At 49.7% G+C, this 21,755-nt stretch overlaps 2 protein-coding genes across 2 annotated transcripts in view; both read right to left on the reverse strand.

Moving 5' to 3' along the window:
* Positions 1-10,321, reverse strand: part of ASAH2 (N-acylsphingosine amidohydrolase 2) — a 41,114-nt gene extending 30,793 nt beyond the window's left edge. Inside the window, exons 1-6 of the mRNA XM_032959122.2 lie at positions 10,005-10,321; positions 8,152-8,231; positions 3,966-4,112; positions 2,659-2,835; positions 2,241-2,368; positions 887-964 (exon numbers count right to left, since the gene is read on the reverse strand). Of these exons, the coding sequence (XP_032815013.2) occupies positions 887-964; positions 2,241-2,368; positions 2,659-2,835; positions 3,966-4,112; positions 8,152-8,231; positions 10,005-10,113 (719 nt within the window). The 5' untranslated portion in view covers positions 10,114-10,321. The remainder of the gene's footprint in view (positions 1-886; positions 965-2,240; positions 2,369-2,658; positions 2,836-3,965; positions 4,113-8,151; positions 8,232-10,004) is intronic.
* Positions 10,322-15,073: 4,752 nt separating this feature from the next.
* LOC116945046 (heme-binding protein 2-like) lies at positions 15,074-20,933 on the reverse strand. Its single transcript, XM_032959121.2, has 6 exons — positions 20,775-20,933; positions 20,566-20,641; positions 18,432-18,552; positions 16,899-17,038; positions 16,067-16,230; positions 15,074-15,740 (listed from the first exon to the last, which is right to left on the reverse strand). Exons 1-6 carry the CDS (start codon positions 20,825-20,827, stop codon positions 15,668-15,670), a joined length of 627 nt encoding a protein of 208 aa, XP_032815012.1. The 5' UTR covers positions 20,828-20,933; the 3' UTR covers positions 15,074-15,667.
* Positions 20,934-21,755: the final 822 nt, after the last annotated feature.

Genomic DNA, 21,755 nt, shown 5'->3' on the forward strand with positions numbered 1-21,755 from the left:
TAACTCGCCCTCCCGTGCCCCTTTACCTGCGCCCCCGTCGTGACCCTTAACCCGCGCTCCCATGACCCTTAACCCGCGCCCCCGTGAGCCTTAACTCGCGCTCCCGTGCCCCTTTACCTGCGCCCCCGTCGTGACCCTTAACCCGCGCCCCCGTGACCCTTAACCCGCGCTCCCGTGCCCCTTTACCTGCGCCCCGTCGTGACCCTTAACACGCTCCACCGTGACCCTTAACCCGCGCCCCCGTGACCCTTAACCCGCGCTCCCGTGACCCTTAACCCGCGCCCCCATGACCCTTAACCCGTGGTTGTGTGGCATTTGTGTGTGAGGATGTCCCGAACATCCTCTACACCTTGTATAACAGACTGGCCCAAATTGAAGTGCCCCTGTTGAAGTGCCTTTATTAGGCGTCCTCAATACTGGGGCTACACCATTCATATACCCAACAAGGAGGTTTCGCTGGATGTCAATAGACCCACTACTTAATTTACAGAGCTGCATAAGACCAATTCAGAAAAAAAACAATGTTTATTTTTGTTCTGCAGTCTTTGTTCAACCAATCAGGGATGGATGTGGGAGTCTGATAGGTGGACACATCTTCCGGCTTCACGGTTGACTGATGATCTGGACAAAGTGTGGGGCTACCGGAGTAGTGGGCGAGGCTGGCAGAGTGGCGAGCGGGGCCTATGGGCACAAAGTGGGGACCAACATCCAGACAGTGTAAGGAGGCCACTCTCACTGTGAGCGGTGGGGGTAGTGACTAGGTAGGCGTGGCTATGTGAAAGTGGGCGTGGCTGGAGGAGTGAGGAGCTGCCACCGGAGAGCCTCCTGGTTGAGCCTCCCAAAAATGCTTCGTGAGGAGGAGGCCTGTAAGAGATGTGGGCCTCACGTCACCACTCCGATGGGTGTGCCCTCCTGGTCCACGAGCTTCAGGAGCAATATGTCCTCATCGGTGTTGGTTTTGTACCTGCAGAAATAGAACACCGCTCAATATATACGTTTCCCGTGATAATTTCTGGATGTTGACCACACAACACAGTTAGATTCCTTCAGCGACGACCATGGGAATGGGTGCACTTTGTTATATTGCCATGGCAAGTGGGGACTCGGAACACATCATCTTTCTGTAACCAAATGTTTTTGTAGTTTTAAACTGCGTTTAACACGTAGACTTTCGCGTAAATATAAATGTGTTGTAAAACCCGCCACCATTCGACACAGTCAATTAGTAAGGTTTGTCATCTAAAAAAAACGAAAGGAAAATTAATTATTGGGGCCCCCATTTGCAATGAGATATAAAGTATAAATAAATGTGAGAAATGTAGTAAATGGAGAGAGATGTAAACTAGAGACAGAGATGACGTGAGCTGGACAAATGGAGATGCAGATATAGGTGTTAACGGGATGTAGGATAGAAGACCATTTGAATAGATGAGTTACAAAAAGAGAAGAGCAGAAAACTGGCAATGCCGATGCCTGGCTGCGTTGCGATTGAAGTGAAATTTCCTCCTGCGCAGGGACGAACACAGCGTGAAAAATAATCAGAAAAGGATCTTGGCCCTGTAAAGACCACAAGATAAAAACAGATGCTGCTACGCGCCCTCAGCGCCGTTCCATAAAGTGCCCGGATCGCTTCAGGGATCATCGGCGGCAGAGCTGAGCCATCGTTCGGTGCCATCAGCACACAACGCTCCAGGGAGTTGGCGCTGTCCAATTTGAACGTACCGAGACGAAGCCAAGTGTCACAGCCTGGCACATCTGCGTCTCCGTATCCTCCGTCACTGTTGTTGTTGCTGTTAACGAATTGCCTCGTGACGTTTTTATTTCGGTATATGAAAGTATTGGTGGTACACCGGTGCAGCATAACACACCGGTCCTCATAAAACAGTCTCTAAGCAACATTTGAACCGACATTCCTCTTCCGACTGCTTGGATATCACGAGAACTGATGTTGACGCATCACCACTACCACCACCCCGCAAGATTTTCTGACCAGGGTTGCGAATCGCGGTGTGTGTACCGCTCAATAAGTTCATATTCTGTCCGGTTTTATGGACTCCAACGATCGTAACGGCTACTCGTGTAACGTGTCGGCACCCCGTGTGGCAGGAAAATGCAAACATTGCGTAATGTGAAGTGGGGCTTGTTTACGGCGCGAAGAACGTTCCACGCGAGGCACTGCAGTTCAAAGGTTTCCTTCCCGTGGTCGCGAGCGGAGCGCGGAAAGACGTGCAGAACGGTACCTGCTTCTCTCCGCTGCTGGATTATTCAGGTAGGAGAAGGGGCTGCGGTTGATGTTGCTTTCTTTCACCTCCCCTCGGCTGAGAAAGAGATTGCCTGGTTTCATGTTTCCATGGGCAATGTCAATACTCTGGAAAACAGATGCACTTTGAATAAACAAAAAATTACCGTACCGGTAGAGTCAAGCATTCCACGCCATTCCAGCAATTCATGGGTTCCTGGTCATTGGCGGCAGCAATTCTTCCAACATTTTTTCTGCGAGCGGTCACAATCTGCTGCTCTGGCGAAATCTTTCCGTTTCACGCATGGCTCACCCGAGTTCCGATCAGTCCGTGTGAGCCGAGTTTGCATCAGAGCAGAGGTGTGTGCCAGAAGAGAAGTTTCGCGTGGAATCGTGCTGATGTGCTGTGCAAGGCTCACGTGAAGGATGCCTGAAGTGATGGCTTCAAAGCAGGGTTTGATGAATCCTTGAGAAGCAACCACGAAGAGAGAGTACTGGAAGTATCCTCCGGGTCCCGAGTGAGTGTGGGTCCCACTCAGAACCACGTTCGACTCATTGTACTGTGATCCGTATTTATCCTTTAGCCGCATTAACACCTAAAAAAAGATCATTTCAACATGAACACTGTAACTCAACGGCACTGCACAGCTGTAGTAGTATCCTTTATTGAACATAAGTGTCCTGCATTTAACCGAGCAGGAGATATTCAGGCTTATTGAGATACACAAATAAAATAATAAAAATTTACATTTTTTTCAATCCGCTGCTGGATGGAGGCCACACCGTGTCGGTTACAGGGGTTGTTTGAACATACTTCACCACGGTGGGCATCGTTCATTGGTGAAGGGTGGACCCAGGACCGGTCCAGATATATCTCGCCACTGATGTCAGCCGTGGCTGAAACTCGGGTGGTCAGTATCACTTAGTGTCGACGTTAGTGCACTGCTGCAGCAACTGCTGTGAAATGCCTCTGAATCTCGGCTCATGTTGTCCGCACGCCATCTGCGGATCAGTTGCACGTCAGACAAAATGTTTATATTGCCAGGGACATCACGGGCGATAGCGGGAGAGACTGACGACCATCGGTAGAGGCTGCAGATAAGATGGAGATGCGGTGTCAGGGGAGAGAATGCATCTTGGCGATAACGCCAGAAAAACGAACCAGGGGCTCCCATCTCGTCTCCTCGTCAGTGGGTCGCGAAGTGAGATCGGAGAATGGTTCAAATGTGATGTGGGGGATCCTTGTTTATCCAGGAGAGACCCACTGAATCTCGGGACACTTTTTTGCAGGAGTGTCTTGCCGATTGTTTTTTGTTTGTTTGCAGTAGAGGGTGATACTGCCGTGTGGAATCCCAATGGAGTAGTTTGCATGAATTGTTTCGGCATTGGAGTGTTTGGCCAATACGAGCTGCACTGTCGACGTTTTGTTTAGCTATGGGTTGGAAAGCGGGCGATTGGGAGAAAACTCGTGCACAGCAGGAGAAGACCGTACAAACGCCATGCGGAAAGGGCCCGAGTTTGATATCGAACCCAGATTCTTCTTGCCGTGAGGCAAAAGTGTTACCACCCTCCCGCCATATTTACCCTGTTGTTCGAAAGCGTCGTGTGACGGATAGCACACTGGACCTGCGATTGGTGGGAGTACATTGTGGGTACTCCCTGCTCATCCAAGATACCTGGCCAGTGTGGAAGAGTAAGCCAAGTCCCCCCAGAGAAAGTGACTCACCTCAAGCCTGACCTTCTGCGAGATCATGCCGACATCAACGCTGACGAACACGACCCGGTTGCCGCTGAAGTCGGCCGCGATGAAGGCGCGGCTGTAGAGGCGCGTGTGGATTCCCTTGGAGACCTGCGACGGGCTGGCGTAGCCCATCTGGTGCACAAAGCGTTCACAGTCTCCTCACCGTGCGGCACGGACCTCGACGATGCCGCTCCCTCGTGCATTCTGCTCCGTCAGCAAGGGCCCTCTCAGCTCTTCTGAATCCGGCTGCTGGTGCGCTGCTTTTGCGATGGGCATTCATTTTCATCAAATACAAATTGGGATTAAAAGAGCGAATCAAGTGTGTGTGAGTCGGTGTGTGAGTGGGTGTGTGAGTGAGTGAGTGAGTGGGTGAGTCGGTGTGTGAGTGAGTGGGTGAGTCGGTGTGTGTGTCCGGCAAAACAACCCCCTACCTCCTCGCGGTGCCGGACAGGCAACTCTGTCGTGGACAGTGCTGTGGGGAGAGGGCTAATTCTAATTGGCCTCTCCCCTCATGGCGTCTGTGATCACCACAGTGGCTAAACGGGGGCTCTGGATGGGTGCGAGGGGCTGGTAACCCCTCCACGTTCAAAAAATTACCACGAAACCACGACTTAAATATATAACTAATAAGCTTGTGCCGGAGGCCCCGGGGGGACAGGCGTCTATGATGTCTCCTGCCCAAACCCCAATTGACGGAGCCAGGAGATTGAATCTCTACCCTCGGGGCTCCTCCAGAAACAATGAAAAGCCACTTCGTGTGGCCACGTGGAATGTTCGAATGCTCACTGCGGAGGAGAGGCTGCCACTCCTCTGTCGGGAGCTGGATCGGTACCGCCTGGATCTTTGTGGCATTCAGGAGGTCCGGTGCACCGGTTCTGGCTCCTGCCACCATGAGGGGTGGACAGTCCTCTACTCGGGGCAGCAGACTGCCAAACAACAGGGTGTGGCTCTTCTTTTGAACAAAAGAGTGAAGGGGGCGTGGGAGCGTGGCGGTAAGGTGTGGGAAGCTGTAAGCCCCAGGCTACTTTGGGCTCGCCTTCTCATCAACCGGAGGCGAGGAGTGGTGGTCGTGGTTACTTATGCCCCCACCGAAGACGAACATCCGTGGAGGGAAGCAGGCAAAGCCGATGAGTCAGATGCCTTCTATGACCTCCTGTCACAGGTGCTGGCTAAAGTGGCACCTCGGGATAGAGTCATCTTGTTGGGTGACTTCAATGCCGGAGTTGGTCATGATGATGGCACCTGGTCTGGAGTGATTGGAGGGCATGGGCCAGATCAGCTCAATAACAATGGTAGGAGGCTGCTAGATTGTTGTGCAGCCCATGGGCTTGTAATTACCAACACGCTGTTCCGGCATTGGCGCATCCACACAACATCATTGATGCATGCCGGGTCCAAGCAAGAACATCTGCTGGACTACATAGTGACGGACCAGTGGATGCGAGCCCATGTCCTTGACACCAGGACCTACCGTGGAGCTGATCTGCCTTCTGACCATCGACTTGTCATCTGTAAGATGCGCCTGCCATTCTTCCACTCCGGTGGTGGGTGTACACCCAGGACCCCATTCCAATCTAAAGTGGCCTGGTCTCAGTTATCTGATGAAAGTTGTAAGCGAGAATTTCATCATCGCTTGCAGCTGGGGTTGGCATCGTCCCCCACTCCTGATGTCGAGGGTAAATGGGCGAGGTTTAGGACTGTGACTCATGCAGCTGCATTGGCTGCTTTGGCTACGCGGCCCAGACCTCCCCAGAGACCCTAGCTAACAGAGGAGGTGTTCATGATAGTTGAGAAAAAGCGACAGGCCCACTGTCATCAGCTACAGAATCCCACGTCAGAGAATGAGGAGGCTTACCGCAGCCTTCGCTCGGAGGTTTGGAGATCCGTGAAAAGGCGCTGCGAGGATGGGTGGTGGTCGCGGGTTGCTGAGGAGATGGAGTCTGCCTCAGTGGCCCGCGATCACAAATCTCTATTTAACTCCATCAAAAAAGTAACCTGCAGCGCCACACCTATTACCATTATTAGAGGAAAAACCGGTGATCCAATCTCCGACCCCCAGCAACAGGTTTGCAGATTTGATGAGCATTTCTGCGGTCCCTCAAATATTGGAAGAAGTCACCCCTGTGAGTGGCTGGCTGAGGTGCCATCTGTTGAGGAAGTACTGAAGGCGATCTGGAGTCTGAGACCAGGAAAGGCACCAGGCAGAGATGATCTCCCAAGCGAAATGCTGAGAGAGGGTGGCGTTTGTGCACAGACTGCCCTATATGACATCATAACAACAGTCTGGACCACTGGACGGGTTCCGCAGGATTGGAAGGATGCCCTGGTGGTCCCCCTCTTTAAGAAGGGGGACCGCACAGACTGTAACAACTACAGGGGCATCTCACTCCTCAGTGTGCCGGGAAAGGTCTTGGCAAGGATTATGCAACATTGCCTTGCCAGGCACGCTGAGGAGAGGCTTGCGGAGCCCAAATGCAGTTTCAGGAAAGGGCGGTCCTGCACAGATGCCATATTTTCTGTCCGTCTGCTACAGCAGAGGAGTAGGGAATTCCAGCAAGACCTACATCTCTGCTTTATTGACCTGGTCAAGGCCTATGATACCATCAGTAGGCCTGGGCTCTGGGTTATTCTTCGTGCTTTTGGAGTCCCTGACCCTCTGCTCACGATCATTAAGGACCTTCATGATGGTGAGCGGGCCCGGGTAAAACTATGTGGCCGGGAGTCAGATCCATTCCCTGTACACCTTGGGGTGCGACAGGGATGTCCTCTGGCTCCCATATTATTTAACATCTATTTTGACCAAGTAGTTCGTGAAGCCTTCAATAGCTGTACCGGAGGAATCTCCATTTGGTACAGATATAATGGGAGGCTGATCGATGCCCGGGTGCGGTCAAGGGATGGCTCCCTATTGCTCAACCACGTTATATATGCCAATAATTTGGTAATAGCTGCTCATTCAGAGGAGGAGTTGGAGATGCTGCTGCTGAGACTGGAACGTGCCACTAAGAGATGGGGCCTTACCATCAGCCCCACCAAAACTAAGCACCTGCCTGGGTATTTTGTACCATCGGACACTCCACCCCCACAACTCCCAATCAGTGATGGGGCAGTTGTGGAGAGTGGAGAGTTTTCCATACCTGGGCAGTGTGCTTATGACCGGCTCTAGTTTAACAGCAGAGGTCTCACTCCGAATCAGTCGAGTGGCAATATCTTTTCATCGGTTGAGTAATGCTGTGTGGAAGCTACCTGGTCTGTCGCTCCGCACTAAGCTTCAGTTCTTCTCGGCCACGGTCATTCCCTCCCTTCTCTACGCTTGCAAAACGTAGACCCCCCTGGTGGAACATCTTCGCCGGTTGGAAACATTTGGGCTAGCCTGCCTACGATCCATCCTGGGTTTAACCAGGACGGATTGTGTGAGGAGCTCACAAATCCTTGAAAGATCTGGGCAAGGTCCCATCGGTGAGCTCCTCCGGCAGGCAAGGCTGCGTTGGCTGGGTCATGTAGCCCGCATGCCCAGCCACCCCATGCCGAAATAGCTTTTGTTCGGCCGGATCGGGGGGGCTAAACGGGCGCGACACGGGCTAGAGAAGAGATGGAGTGATGTGGTACAGGAGGACGTGGAGCTGAGTGGACTTGCCGATGACTGGTACCAGCGGTGTCAAGATCAACCTCTGTGGAGGAGGATCGTGAAGGACGCTACTGGGCAGTTGGAGGCAGTCGCCCTCCAACAACAACGGAGGGCGGAGGAGCGATGCTCACAACAATGAGTGGAGTGCCGGGTGGCTAAAGCACAGCAGGTTGGCACAGTAGGGGGCACAGGTGGTGCATCAGCCAGCCATCTCAGTCATCTTAGTCAGTCGACCCGTGGCACTTGGGTCTGCCCCGTGACCTCCTGCCAGCGGGCGTTCGACACTTCACGTGGCCTCAAGGTGCACATGGCCTGGCACAAGCGTCGTGGTGACGTCACCGCCACTTAGTGGCGAATGGCGGTTGTTGTGTGTATGAGTCGGTGTCGTGGTAACGTCATCGCCACTTAGTGGCAAATGGCGGTTGTTGTTGTTGTTGTTGTGAGTCGGTGTGTGAGTTGGGGTGTGAAGCGCTGTGTGAGTGGGTGTGTGAAGCAGTGAGTGTGTATCATGAATGTCTGGCCAATGCATTTGGCCTTTGGTACCATTGCCACTTCAACAGCAGGGCCTGTGCAGTCCGCTCGTCCAACACCAATCATATAGTTGATCTGCCGACTCTCTGTCTCTGAAATTCAGTAACATTATACGTTTGTATATACAATGATAACACTAATTTTGGCTTATTTACCAAGGAATTAGCAACACTTTTTCACGAGGGCACTGCATTGTATGTTTGTATATTAAGGTGTGTTCAACCAGTTGATGAGTGGGAGTGAACAGGAGCACCCGGATTTAACTCATTCATGCGAGGGGCAACACACTATTCCAAACAAATGGATCAGGTGGAGTCCAAATTTTTCCTTTGGAACAGATGAACATTCGTCCGTACTTGCTGGAACCCCTTCTTCTGGCAAGTCTCCACAGATGTGCTATAGCACGTGCCATGTACATCAACATCCCGTATGCGTCAGCATCTTGTGTACCGCAGCACCTCGTGTACACCAGCATATCGTTCATCTGTACAAGAACACAGCCATTACATACTCAAGCCTCACAAATCCATCTCTATGACTACTCAACCTGACCTCTCCAATATTTCCGAGTGGCTCGTGTAGGTTAATCAAAATCCCAGCCGGTGAATGCAATTCCTCTCTGGACCCCTCTCGCTACAACCCCTGCGGTGTTGAAATTATCCCCGAAACTATATCGAGGTTTTTTTTTTACATACGAGATCTACGCTCGGCCCGTGAGTGCAGTCCCAGAAGATCCTCGGGCTCCAACATCCAAACTGATGAGAGAAGGCGCCGGGTATTTGTTCTCCATATCTCACTGAGCGGCGCCACGGCTCAGCGGTAACGGGTCTTCGCCTGTTGCAGAGGCTCGTAGTTCGAATCCGGCGGCCCACCACGGTAAATACTGCGTGCGTGTGTACTCGAACCACGGTGAAACTACGCGCCGTCTTCTCCTCCGTGTACGTGCTTAAGATCCCTTGACGTCATTCGCAAGGGTAGGCCGTTGTGTGCTGGCATGATGGTCCAAATTTAAAATGAACTCGCATTTGGAACGTGCATCGTAATCATCGCCCCCTCCTTCAAACACATAACAGGAGTGACGAGATTCATTGAGACTGGCATTACAACGTTTGATTATTCTTTAAGTTAATATTTAATCTCATTATCATTATTTATATTATTATTCTTCCTGTGGGGTGGTCACCTCAAACCCGTAGTTTGTAAAACACGACCAAGACCCCTGAATGAATTGAGGCTAAACATAATTGTTGAATGTTCAAAGATTTTACTGGTAATCTTTAAAAAAAAGTTCTACATTTAATTCAAAAGAGCATTCATTAATGCATTGTTAATGGAAGTCAGTTTGTTAAAAGAAATAACATCACCCTTGGGTTTCAGTAAAATAAATATAATCCCTTGTGCCCTGACCTTTGGGTCACCCTGTATATTTAGGAAATTAAAACTCAGTCAAAATTACAAACTCACGTAGCCAAATAAAACGCGATAAATATTTACGCGTATATTTGTATATTACATATATTTGTTATATATTTATACGTATTTATATTCCGGATTTATTTATATTTGTCCATTACATACTAGGATTTCACGCGCGAAACCCCTTGAGATGGTTTACAACAGTGGTCAAGCGCCTTGACGCGTCCATCGAAGCAAACATGACGCGTACACAGATTAAAATATCACGTTGAGTGTCCCACTGGAACGATTCATTACATTTCACCGAACTGCATTTAGACCGGGTTAAGCAAGTATGTCTCTTTGGTGTTTGAACACCTTACCGCCTGTGCTATTGCCAGACATGGCATCTTAACAGACTTTGCACATGCGTTTCAATTTACTGATGTGTGTGCAGCGCTTTATATTACCTGGTTGAGTTTCAGTTGTCTTTAACCACAGTAGCACTGACAGCGACACCGCGACCGCCGTCATCAACGTCAGAATCGCCGACAAAATTGCCACTAAACCCTTGGCCATTTTTCACAAAATGCGACATCAAGCGTCGCCGCGCGGATGCTGCTACGGGGTCTGGTGGAGGTTACCGCACTGTATTCGCACCTGCGGATTTCACCTTCGTCGAGTCTGAGGTGGGGGTAAAGGTCAGCTTCCCACTCAGATAACGATATCTGTGTTCAGGTGTGGACCCGATAAGGTTTTTTGTAATTGCATACTGTATGAGCGTGTATTTAAGAGTGTAGAATCACGGAATTCTGTCTGCAGTTCGTACCCTACAGATCAGAGGTTTACAGCTTGTTTTTCAGCATGGTTACGGCAGCACAATTTGGTCCTCCAAGATCTGCGGTCTAAGAGTGCCACGCACGCAATGGTGATGTCACAAACCCATTATTTAATAACACCTTCATGATGAAGCAAATGTAAGCAGAACTCCATTCTGCTTTTGCAAAAAACGTATTTATCTGAAGACTAAATATTACTTTCCATGAATGAAAATTCAGATTCAATATTGAAAAAAAATTAATTACAAAGTTAAATTAAATATGATGTTTCGTTTTGTTAATTACAAAGTTAAATTAAATATGATGTTTCGTTTTGTATTACACTTAAGTTATATCCTCTGGATTCGTGTGTTGTATGAGTGTGGTTGATCGTGAGGGTATGGTTGGGCTTTTTGGGGCTGTCACCTCCAAAAGGCGGAATTGGAGAAGCTCTCAAAGGTCCCAAAACCAAGAAGCCATCTATGAACACAGGTACTGCTTGGTTTTGTAGAGATGAATTCTCAACCTCACGAGTGGGAGCCCAGGTACTGCTTGGTTTTGTAGAGATGAATTCTCAACCTCACGAGTGGGAGCCCAGATACTGCTTGGTTTTGTAGAGATGAATTCTCAACCTCACGAGTGGGAGCCCAGATACTGCTTGGTTTTGTAGAGATGAATTCTCAACCTCACGAGTGGGAGCCCAGATACTGCTTGGTTTTAGAGAGATGAATTCTCAACCTCACGAGTGGGAGCCCAGATACTGCTTGCTTTTAGAGAGATGAATTCTCAACCTCACGAGTGGGAGCCCAGATACTGCTTGCTTTTAGAGAGATGAATTCTCAACCTCACGAGTGGGAGCCCAGATACTGCTTGGTTTTGTAGAGATGAATTCTCAACCTCACGAGTGAGAGCCCAGGTACTGCTTGCTTTTAGAGAGATTAATTCTCAACCTCACCTACAGGAAACGGTCACTGCCCAAATGTAAAATAAACCACAATACAAATGATACAAAGTTCTAAATTGCTTTTGTTTCAAACCACAGACCCATCAAGGTAAGCAGATTCCAGGGCAAGGATTAAGGGAAAGAGAACAGAAGTAATGTAACCGGAGGTGTTGCAAAGGAAGGGAATATTTAAGATTTTCCAGCAGTTACAATGTAATGAGATAACGCAAGTCACAAAAAACCAAGGTCAACATGAATGGCGGTAACACAATTTGGTCAGATTATATCTCTATCAACAAACAGCGATGAAAGTTCAAGACCTCCACTGCTCAATGACGGCAGAAAGAGTGTTGTGAACCGAAGGTCACAGGTCACAGGTCTCAGACGAAAGGTCCAAGTGGGGGCCCGCCAAATTGTCGCAAGGTCAAAGGTCTCAGACTCGCAGGTCTCAGACTCGCAGGTCTTGGCACTCGCAGGTCTTGGCACTCGCAGGTCTTGGCACTCGCAGGTCTTGGCACAGGCCGTGGTGCAGAGGTCACCAACTCGCAGGACTCAAAGGTCTCGGGCAGGCACCCAGTCGAGTTGTGCAGCTCGGAAGAGCGCAAAGTTCTGCTGGGGCAGCCACCGGGAAGAGGTAGCAAGCACCGAGCAGAGGTGGCAAGGTTGCAACGCCGAGTTGCACGAGGAAAGCTCCCCACCCCCCCCCCAAGCAATCTGCTCCTAACACGGTACCGGCATCGCCTGTGCAGGCAGTCATCGACTTACGAACATAATTAGTTCCCGAGGCCCGTTTGTAAGTCGAACAGTTCGTAATTCGTAACATAACAATGTATTGTATTTAAGAGTCCATAGGTCAGTGTTATGAAATGTGGCACGGTAAAACAAAGAAAAAATATTGTGCATTTGAATATTATGCTGTAATAAATACTGTACAGTAATTAAAAGAAAGTAACAAAAAATGTTAACAAATATTTTCACTGACCTTGAGTCCTGATGCTCGCTTGCTTGTCAGAAGGGGCGCAATGAGTCACCACAATGGGACACACACGGGGCACGCGTGCACGCACACAACAATAACAGTGCTTGTGCCAGGCTAGGTGCACATTAAGGCTACGTGAAGTGTGAAACGCCCGCTGGCAGGTCACGGGACAGACCCAGATGCCATGGGTTTACTGATTGAGATGAGTGGCTGATGCACCACCTGTGCCCCCTGGTGTGAAAACTTGCTGTGTTTTAGCCGCTGTTTGTTGTGAGCGTCGCTCCTCTGACTTCCGTTGTTGCTGGAGGGCGACCACCTCCAACTGCCCAGCATCGTCCTTCACGAGCCTCCTTCACAGAGGTCGATCTTGACACCGCTGGTACCAGTCATTGGCAAGTCCACTCAGCGCCATATCCTCTCATATTGAGTACATTGATTATATTGATGTAGTTTATATTTAGGTTTTTTTCACATCGGTTTATTGTATGGTAGTAGGGTATTTGTAGTTATTTAGAAACTCCCTTTTTGTTTCCCACATAATACACTAGCTTGATACGCGGTGGTCTGGCTGCTGCAGTTCTTTATTATTAACATTTCCCTCCCTTTATTACTGCTAATCCTACATAATACACTAGCATAATATGACTTTGAGACAACCCACCGCCTACACACTCCGCAAGAAGTGACTAAACCCATATCTGCATTTATCATCAATATCCTGAATTCCTCTGTTGATATGTAAACTCATTTGTCAAGGCGCTCTCCTCCTCCCACCCAGCTTAAAAGACGCTGCCAAACTTAGCAGTGTTCATTGGAGCGCTGTCTTTCCGACAGCTCTGTTTCTTCACCTGAGGACGGCTGCTTGCGTTGTGGCCGAAACGTCGTGAGAATTTTATTATATTATGTTTTATTTTTATTATTTTATTATTTCCCATCTACGTGACTTTACCGAAAGAACCAAGAATATTATATAACTGTTCGTACAATATATCTGTTAGAACAGAACTTGCTACTGTCAGGGCAGTACCTATAACTGTTAATACCTTGGCTGTGAGCGGCCAAACACAAGGCAATGTCCACGAACCCTGCCTCTGTATCTGACAGGGAGTGTGCTGCAAAACAAAACATGCACACATTTACATTTGCACCATTCGCAGAACCAGGGCTCAATCTCCCCGTAAATATTTCCCGGATTGTTGCTCGACTGGCGTGGAGATTGTCGACGTAAGCCACTACCACGAGCGTACGAGGTATACCAACACTGTGCGTCATATTATACTACCGTACCCTTTATTATTCCAATGGTCCTATGAGGACAAAATACATTGTGGTGGGTGTGGCTTGGTGTCAAAATAATTCCAGGACAGCGTTGTGGACTGTGTGCTGCCGCGGCTGTGGAGCCACCCGGCTCCCGTCACAGCGCTCCCCCCACCACCCCCCACATAAACACACACGCATGCCCTCACGTAGGGCCTCGTGGGGGGGGTCGTCTGCCCCTGAGTGTTTACCCGGGAGACCCCCTCGTAGGGGTGCTCCACGGTTTCTCAGAGCCAGGGAATTGGCAGAACCCCTCCCAGGCCGAATGACACTGCGGCGCCGTGGAGTGACTTAAAATTGTATGGCCACGGCGAACTCACTGAGGACCGCATTGAGGAAATGCCCAAGGCACCCGCGGACCAGCAGGCAGGTGGGGGGTGGGGCGGCACCGGTTGACCCTTTGGGAGGAATACACGACAGGGGGGCGGAGCGGGAGAGGCGAAGCTACCGATTGGATAAGGGGCCAGCGGGTCGGCGGCACGTAGGCTCTGAAGCTGGGGATGAAAAGGAGTGAAAGTGGGAAGCAAGCTCTCTTTTCGCTGGGGATCAACAGGAGGGAGGAATCGAGGAGTCGTCATCTCCCTGCTTCTGGAACGTCCGTGAGACGGGTCAGAAAGCAGACGGATTCAGTTTCCCCAGCAAAAGCCACGGGTAACATCATCTTTCCGCGACCCCCCAACACCACGAGGTCGGACGGTAAAGTACGAAGAGGAGAGGTAAGGCAAGGGGAGATATCCTGAGAGAGAGAATAGAGGGAGGACAGGCCACTTGAATATCAGACCGTAGGGGGATAGGTTAGATCTGTCCTGCTGGTCCACACCGACACGGGTAGATTAACTCTAATTGAATAGAGAATAAACCACCAGTAGACACTAATCCGTGTCGTGTCGTCTCTGTGAGCACGGGGAGGGAGAGGAGTGTGTGGTGCGGTGAGCCTGTGCGTTGGGTGCTACAGCTATTTGAATCATGCTTCTGCGAGGAGCAGCGGTGGGTGGGGGAGCGGGGGGGGCACAGGAGAACGAGGAGTCGAGGGGCAGCAGCCCTAACAACTGCTCTGGCTCAAATGAATCACTGGTCATACACTCAAGGCTATCCCATCGACACTGTGTCTTGCGGAGTCTGCGGTAGTTTCATCACAGGGGGCATTGCCGCTCTACGGTTCATTCCCAAGTCGGGGTTCGTCAAGTCGCTCGTCCCTCAATCCGCTTGTCCTGGCGAGGGTCGCGGCGGCAGCTTTATTGAGTAGGGCGTTCCACAGCTCCCTTTCCCAGTTATTTGCGACTAAATGGCAACGAGTCACGCTTGCATCACTTGCTGCACTGAGTGACTTTACGAACGTTCTGGTGGCGATCGCCATAATCAGTCTCGGATGTTGTTGGCCAGTGCTCTGCTTTTAGTTCTGGGTTTCTAATACATTACCCACAATGCAGAGAGCTGGTGTGTTGGCCGTGCATTATGAACACAATGAAACAAAAACATCCATCGGTTTATAGTTGCTGTTTTAATAGAGTACAAATATTTAATCACGTTTTCCATAGCCACTTGAAAAAAGTCCACTACACCACACAACACAGAAATGTTGGGTGTAGTATACTGCAGTTACAACATGTGACGTCACTATCCCGATAGATTTAAAATGCATGCAGCTGATTTTGGAATTATTGTGAGTGCAAATATTAAAAGTGACATAACTAAAAGTGTACCATGAACATCCACGTGATTGTTGTGTGAGATCGGTGAGCCATGTAATTTACCACGGCCCTGAGTTTCGTGGTCCCCAACGTGGCGGTGGGTGGTGGTGGATGGTGGTGGTGGGTGTTGGCGTGTGGTGATGCGGCGTGGGTGGTGGTGGGTGATGGTGGGTGATGGTGGTGGGTGATGATGCGGCGTGGGTGGTGGTGGTGGTGGTGGTGGGTGATGGTAGTGGGTGATGGTAGTGGGTGATGGTGGTGGTGATGCGGCGTGGGTGGTGGTGGCGATGGTGGTGGTGGGCTCGATGGATCTACACAGCCGTGGGGCGTTGGTTGTGCTGCTGGGTCAGTTGTGAGCCGCAGGGAAGAGCCCTCACACTCCGGATCAAGCCTCACAGTTGGGGCTCTCCGTCGCCATGTACCACACTTCATTGTGACGATTCAGCATTTTTGTCGGTCTGCAAAGAGAATCATTCGTTTGCACGGTGGTGTCGAGCATATCGCACCACTGACACATGCTGCAAGCAGACTGCAATGACGATGGCACTGTAACAGCGAGCGTGCATCCCCTTGTTGCTGCTGCTGCGAATCGAACATGCTTCATACCGACACTTCCACATTGACATTTCAGCCACTGGTCATAATCATTCACGTCAATATCACTTTAGAAGACTTTCATGAGTACAGGGACACCACGTTGTGGCTGTTAATTGATGTGTGGATCCGTGCGGTAAGCGTCCACCTTGGCAAGCGTGCGCCTTGGCAGCGGGACGAGATCTCTCACCTATTATATGAGGCCATGTAGTGGAAGCCATTGTCGAAGTTCTTTTTCTTATCTTTGAGGTCGTTGGAGAGGAGGCCAGAGTAGATCTTGGAGGTGACTGTGAGAATCCAACCTCCAAACGACTTCACATACATGGTCATGGCTGGCATGCGCACAAAGTACACCTAAGGCAGACACGGGCAGAAAACGACGGATTCGTTAGCAGCGCTCCGCTCGCGTCCTCTTCGCCACCCATAATTATTATCCCGCTTTTGGTTATCCGGTAAAGTCTCCCTGAGTCTCAAGACTTGTTTACGGGGAGGGTCCTGCAAAGTTTTCAAAGTCGGGGGCCGCCATGCAGCTCTGTGTATTCCCAATTGAATAATTAGTAGGTTAACATTTTCAGCCACAGCACTACTTGGAGGTTTATAAAGACTGTGTGTGTGTGTATTGGTACGGACCGGTGGTGCGTCGGTTAGCACGCCGCGCTATGAACCCGGCGAACCGAGTTCGATTCACGCTCACGGCCAAAACCAGTGACGACTATCCGAACCGGTCCTGGGCATCCCCTAGGTCGACTCAGCCTCAACTGAGTACCTGGTGCGATGCGTAAACATCGCCACTGGGGAGACAAAGGCGGCCGGGCGTGGGGCTGGCCACCCACCCCCTCGTGTGCCGTGCCGGCCTTCATAGGTGCTCGCTAACAGCACTTTCCCCAACAGTCTGTTATAGGTTATACGGGGGATCTTTGTCTTTACATTTTTATGGACCTGCATCGAGCTGCTGGATAATTGCAATTTCTCAACAATGGCTGGTGCCACTGTGTGCATGTGTAGGGACGTTTGGCTCATACCTCGGGGTTGAAAGGTGAAGGCGGGTTCTCGGCCACGTAAGAAGGCAGCATAAAGTGAATCGTGTATTTGGTTTTCTGCCAGAATTTCCCGCCGTGGGGAACTTTAATCAGCACAGGGGCCGTCATGTTGATTTGTTGCACTGATGAGGGAAGACCGCGGCAAGCAAAGCAGCTGCATCAGATTTCATCAGTCATACCGTGACAGCATTGAGGCACAAGTTCATTATTTCTGTCGCGTAACATGACACAAACAATTTGCGGAAAAATCTTGATTGGCTGCAGGTATTCACATTCTTTGGGTCTTTCGGTAGAGTCACGTAGATAAGTTCGAAGAAAACAACAACACAAACTACCCATCATCGCTGATGATGACGATCGCTTGAGTTGCGATCGAAACGTCGTCGGTTTTTTCGTTCTTTTTTGTTATTTCCTTTGAACCTATCTTCGTGACTTTACCGAAAGACCCAAAGAATATGAATTTGCTGAAAGAAAAGCAAAACACTGCATGCTGCCTCGCACTTTTCCTCTTCACGTGAATGATGTTGATGCAGAGCAGTGACTGCAATTTGACTCCGAGTCGGTTGAGGTCGAGGATTGGGTCAGGAGCAAGTGGGGTTCTGCTGCCTCGCTGCCGTGGGAATGCCACCTCAGCCGTCGTTAGATCTTGGGTGGTGCTTCTCAATGCGCATCGCTTCCTCCCGTCTTTTCACACTGCATTAAAGGGCATTGTGCAACAACTTCTTTGGTAAAACTAGGTACGGAACTGCGCATTTAATTGTGGGATTGAGTTTAGTGTGTTTTTATCGTGGTGTTTATTTGTATAATTTGAATGTATATGTCTTTTCAAGCTCCAAATCATGGGTTTGTTACTGGGCTACTGTACAAACAGAAGTTGCTGCGATGTGTTAATAGTTTGTACTGTAAGCACAGCAAAGCTTCACATCAATAACTTAGTAAAGTACAATTACAGCGAAACTGATGTGATAATACTCATGTCGTGATGACGTGTGGTATTTTGTATGTGTGTGCTTCGATGTGCATCCAGCACAAATACCGATGACTTTAAGTTCTCCAACTGTAATCTGCTCGACAGCAGCCAGCACTGAGTGTTCTAACCATTGCAATGTTACAATCTAGAATCATACAAACATTGGCTGTTATTTACACAGCACATCATTCACTGGTTAAACAAATTCTAAAAACTGATGACATCTTATAAATGCCGTCGATTACTCCAAAGAAACATTTCACAAAGCACTACTTTCAAAGGGTGGTAGCTACTTATGTATCTTGCGTATTACTCTCCCTAGATTTGAAGCAATTAATTTCGCATTTATTGTGAAGAGATTAAAAAAAGTTCTTCCAAATTTGATCGACCAGCTTCGATTAATTACCACAATGAATCGTATCGTGACGAATTCTATCGCAGCGACGCGAGCGGCAACCCCGAGGCCCTTGCAGGTGGCAGAATGCCCCCTCCACTCACTGGCATCATTGTCCCCCGTGATGTACTTGAATGCCCCCTCCACTCACTGGCATCATTGTCCCCCGTGATGTACTTGAAGAGCTTGCGGAATCCCGTCATGGAAGCGTGCTCGTACACCAGGGACTCCACGTCCGTTGCCACCCAGACCGACTTCTCGTACCGCCGAAGCTGCAACGAGGCAAGATACAGAACGGCGGCGGTGATGGGCGCACCGCCGGCGGGCTGGTTGCGGTGCGCTGGCCCGTGGACCACATCCTGCTCCACCCCCCCCCCACCAACCCCCCAAATGGCTGTGCAGTTATCAACCTCCAGCGTGTTAAAACACACACACACACGAGGATTAACGCTTCTTGTGATGTCCTTTTTTACTTTTAATTCATACCCTGGTAGTATATTATTTTCTGTTTATATTGGCGTCAATTGTAAATGTTGATGACCAAAACGTCCGTGATAGCAAATTGTTGGCAAGATCGCCAAGTGTTTGGTGTGACTGTCGCTAACTCAGCCCCAACCCCGACAACATAAACCCGTAACCAGAATCCCTAAACCCCAAAGCATGAACTCTAACCACTGACCATAACCGTGAACCACAACGCTAACTTATCAACACAAACCCTAAACCATAACATTCAAACCATAACTCCCAAGCTTAATCCAAATCGTGACCCTAACCACCGAAACATCTACCCCAACTCATAACCTCTTAACCCTTCACGCAAACTACATCAGCAGCATCCAGACACAGTTCAAAAAATCGCAAGGCAAGCTCGAGTGATTGGATAAACATGTGGTCTCGGGATGGTTACAAAAGTATTCAGGGAGAGTAATCGCTTTAACATACACGTAGAGCAGTGATTCTTCTTCTTAAGCTGGGGTGCGAGACATGGCCAGATTTTTTTGGGAGGTAAATAATCGAAACAAATTCAGCACGGGCACGTAAGTACAACTTACTTTGTTTCATGAAACCCTTTGTGTTCATGAACATTGTATGTATTTTTTTTACGATTGACAGGCAGAGTATATCTAAACGTGTAGCTCCTAAGTTTACTCTGGAAGGGGCCCAGAGGGCATAACGGTTGGACGCCCCTTAGCAGAGAGGAATGCAGCGCATCGCTTTGGAGCAAAACAAGAGCGGTTTTGTAATGTGTCAGGAATCTTTGTGAAACACATACGAGTGGCAAATTAATATCACGCGCTGCTGCGTAGGTGCAGCAATGAAGTAGCGCTTTCACAATGCTCCCCAGCCCAGAATACGGGAGGAATTACCGTACGGAAACAATGTTACCACACATTGCCGAAAACCCTGTGCTTAATTTTATTTTAATATCCACTTAATACGAGAGAGGTTGATGGGCAGCCTGCCAGACAAAGAGATACAAACCACGTGTGTGGTGGCTGGGTGTTGCTAACGCTCCACCACAACCGCAGGATAATCAATCACTGCCCTCTATTATAATCGAATCACGGCGGTCGTAAAGCGCTCAGTAAGTCGGTGGTGGTGATGCTACAGCCGCTGCGTTGGCGGGCTGCACATGGTCAATGAGCTGAACAATTTCAACACGTCCGTCAAAGACAGCGTGTGGCCTTCAGAGTAAGCATGCGTGAGACGCAACGTTGCGAGCGACGGGCCGACTCCACGGAACGTGAACACAGAGGCCGAGAAGGATGGCATGGATGGTGAGAGTTTAGAGGACTGCACTTGACACCGCGAGACCCCGCTCCTCCGATGAGCACGGTTGGCAACGTACGGTGCGAAAGAAGCTCAACATACATACAAACGGGCCTAATTATAATGAATACGCTTTAAAATAATACCTGATGAACTTTTTTTAAAATTATGCATGTAATAGTTAGCTATTGCGTAACAACCCCTTCAATAATCAGAAATGTAATCACTGCTAAATAAACACATTTGCGTCCAAACTTAAATGATAAATGGTGCTGGCACAATGGAGCTATGGGTAGTGGCCCCGTTTGCAGTGAGCGCGACTCGCGCAGTGAGCCGGGGCCAACACAAAGTCGCCGCCAAACGAATACCTTCATCGTGCGCCTTGTCAATGATGCAGCTTACGACGGCGGTGGCCGAAAGTCGCAATTTAAAGCTAAATGTGCACATTACGATTTAACGTCACCACACCTCGATAACCCGCACGGTTACCGGTGACGACTTGGCGTATTTACCTCGTACGTGTCAGCTTCGCAGAGGACCTTGAACTTGAAGCATTCCGTGGTCTCGGTACAGAACCCCGGTATCGCCCTGCCACAACAACAACAACACACATCCAGGTTAAGTGGCATCACGTGCTGCTGCTGCTCTCTTATTAACAACGTCGCGCTGTGTTTGCGTGCGTGCGTGTGATGATCGCATGTGCTTCTCCTTGTTTATTTACTCCTGGGCAAAAGCAGCAGCGGTCAGGACCGCGACAATGACCGGATAAAGCATCTCCGCTCGCTTTTCTTTTCTTCTTCCCCCTGAAACGATCAACTCTCTGAAGAGTGCACGGGGAAATCAGTCTCAACTCCTCGCCTGGCGCCTGGGTGGTAATGCGCCGCTATTTATAGACGCGGACGCGCTCCAAAACGGCGGAGACCTCCTCCTCCTCCACGCACAGACTACAATCGAGGGGTGGGGGGGGGCACCGGGGCAGCCCCCCCCCCCCCAGTCAACAGCGAACAGCCACGTGCCAGCACTCTCGGGAGTGGCCAGTGCCGTGGTGCTGGCAGTGATGCGCTCCAGATGTGGTAGTGCTGGGTGGTTCTGGAAGGGGGGGGGATGTCCGTCAGCGCCAGTGGGGATTGTTTTTCAACGCAGGGCTCGTTGCAAAATGGATTTCAAACCATGTGTGTGGCTTTAGTGCCACGGTTCTTTAAAACAACAACAACAAGCCTTGTGAACGGGGATTTAAATAACTCGCTGCATAGTCGTGCAACTGTGGTCCGTCTGCAGTTTAATAAATAGATATTGTGATTCTGTAATTGTGTTACACAAAAAATAACATTCGAATTGCTTTCCCTTAATTCTACTCGAAATGCGCTGTGTCCACTATGGCAATGCTCTGCGTGGCGTGGGTTTATACCATCATCACGATCACCAGCAGCACCACCAGCACCACATCAGTGTGTGATGGCATCATGATGAGACACGTTTCCTCTGCTTGCATGAGACTGTGGGCTCATTAGGCCAGGGCAACTTTGCTGAACACGATATGTTATTCACAGTAAACCCAAGGTAACACATTTGTTCACCCCTAACCTTTTAAACACACGGAGTTTCTTTTAGGTGCCAAGATAATTAGTGTACACGCCGTACTATAATTACCCCTGCTAAACACCCCTTCGCCACTTGGTGTAGAGGTTCGCGGTTCAACCTC

The sequence above is a fragment of the Petromyzon marinus genome, chromosome 22 (genome assembly GCF_048934315.1).
Source record: "Petromyzon marinus isolate PM22_M1 ecotype Great Lakes invasive population chromosome 22, UKy_Petmar_22M1.pri1.0, whole genome shotgun sequence".
Classification (NCBI taxonomy): domain Eukaryota; kingdom Metazoa; phylum Chordata; class Hyperoartia; order Petromyzontiformes; family Petromyzontidae; genus Petromyzon; species Petromyzon marinus.

Excerpts from the sequence above, each read along its gene's own strand:
- LOC116945046 (XM_032959121.2), bottom strand. The coding sequence starts at position 20,827 with ATGCTTTATCCGGTCATTGTCGCGGTCCTGACCGCTGCTGCTTTTGCC. Across the intron at positions 20,642-20,774 it reads GCTGCTGCTTTTGCCCAGGA|GGCGATACCGGGGTTCTGTA; the intron begins GTAAATAAACAA and ends TTGTTGTGGCAG. Across the intron at positions 18,553-20,565 it reads GCGAAGCTGACACGTACGAG|CTTCGGCGGTACGAGAAGTC; the intron begins GTAAATACGCCA and ends GCCTCGTTGCAG.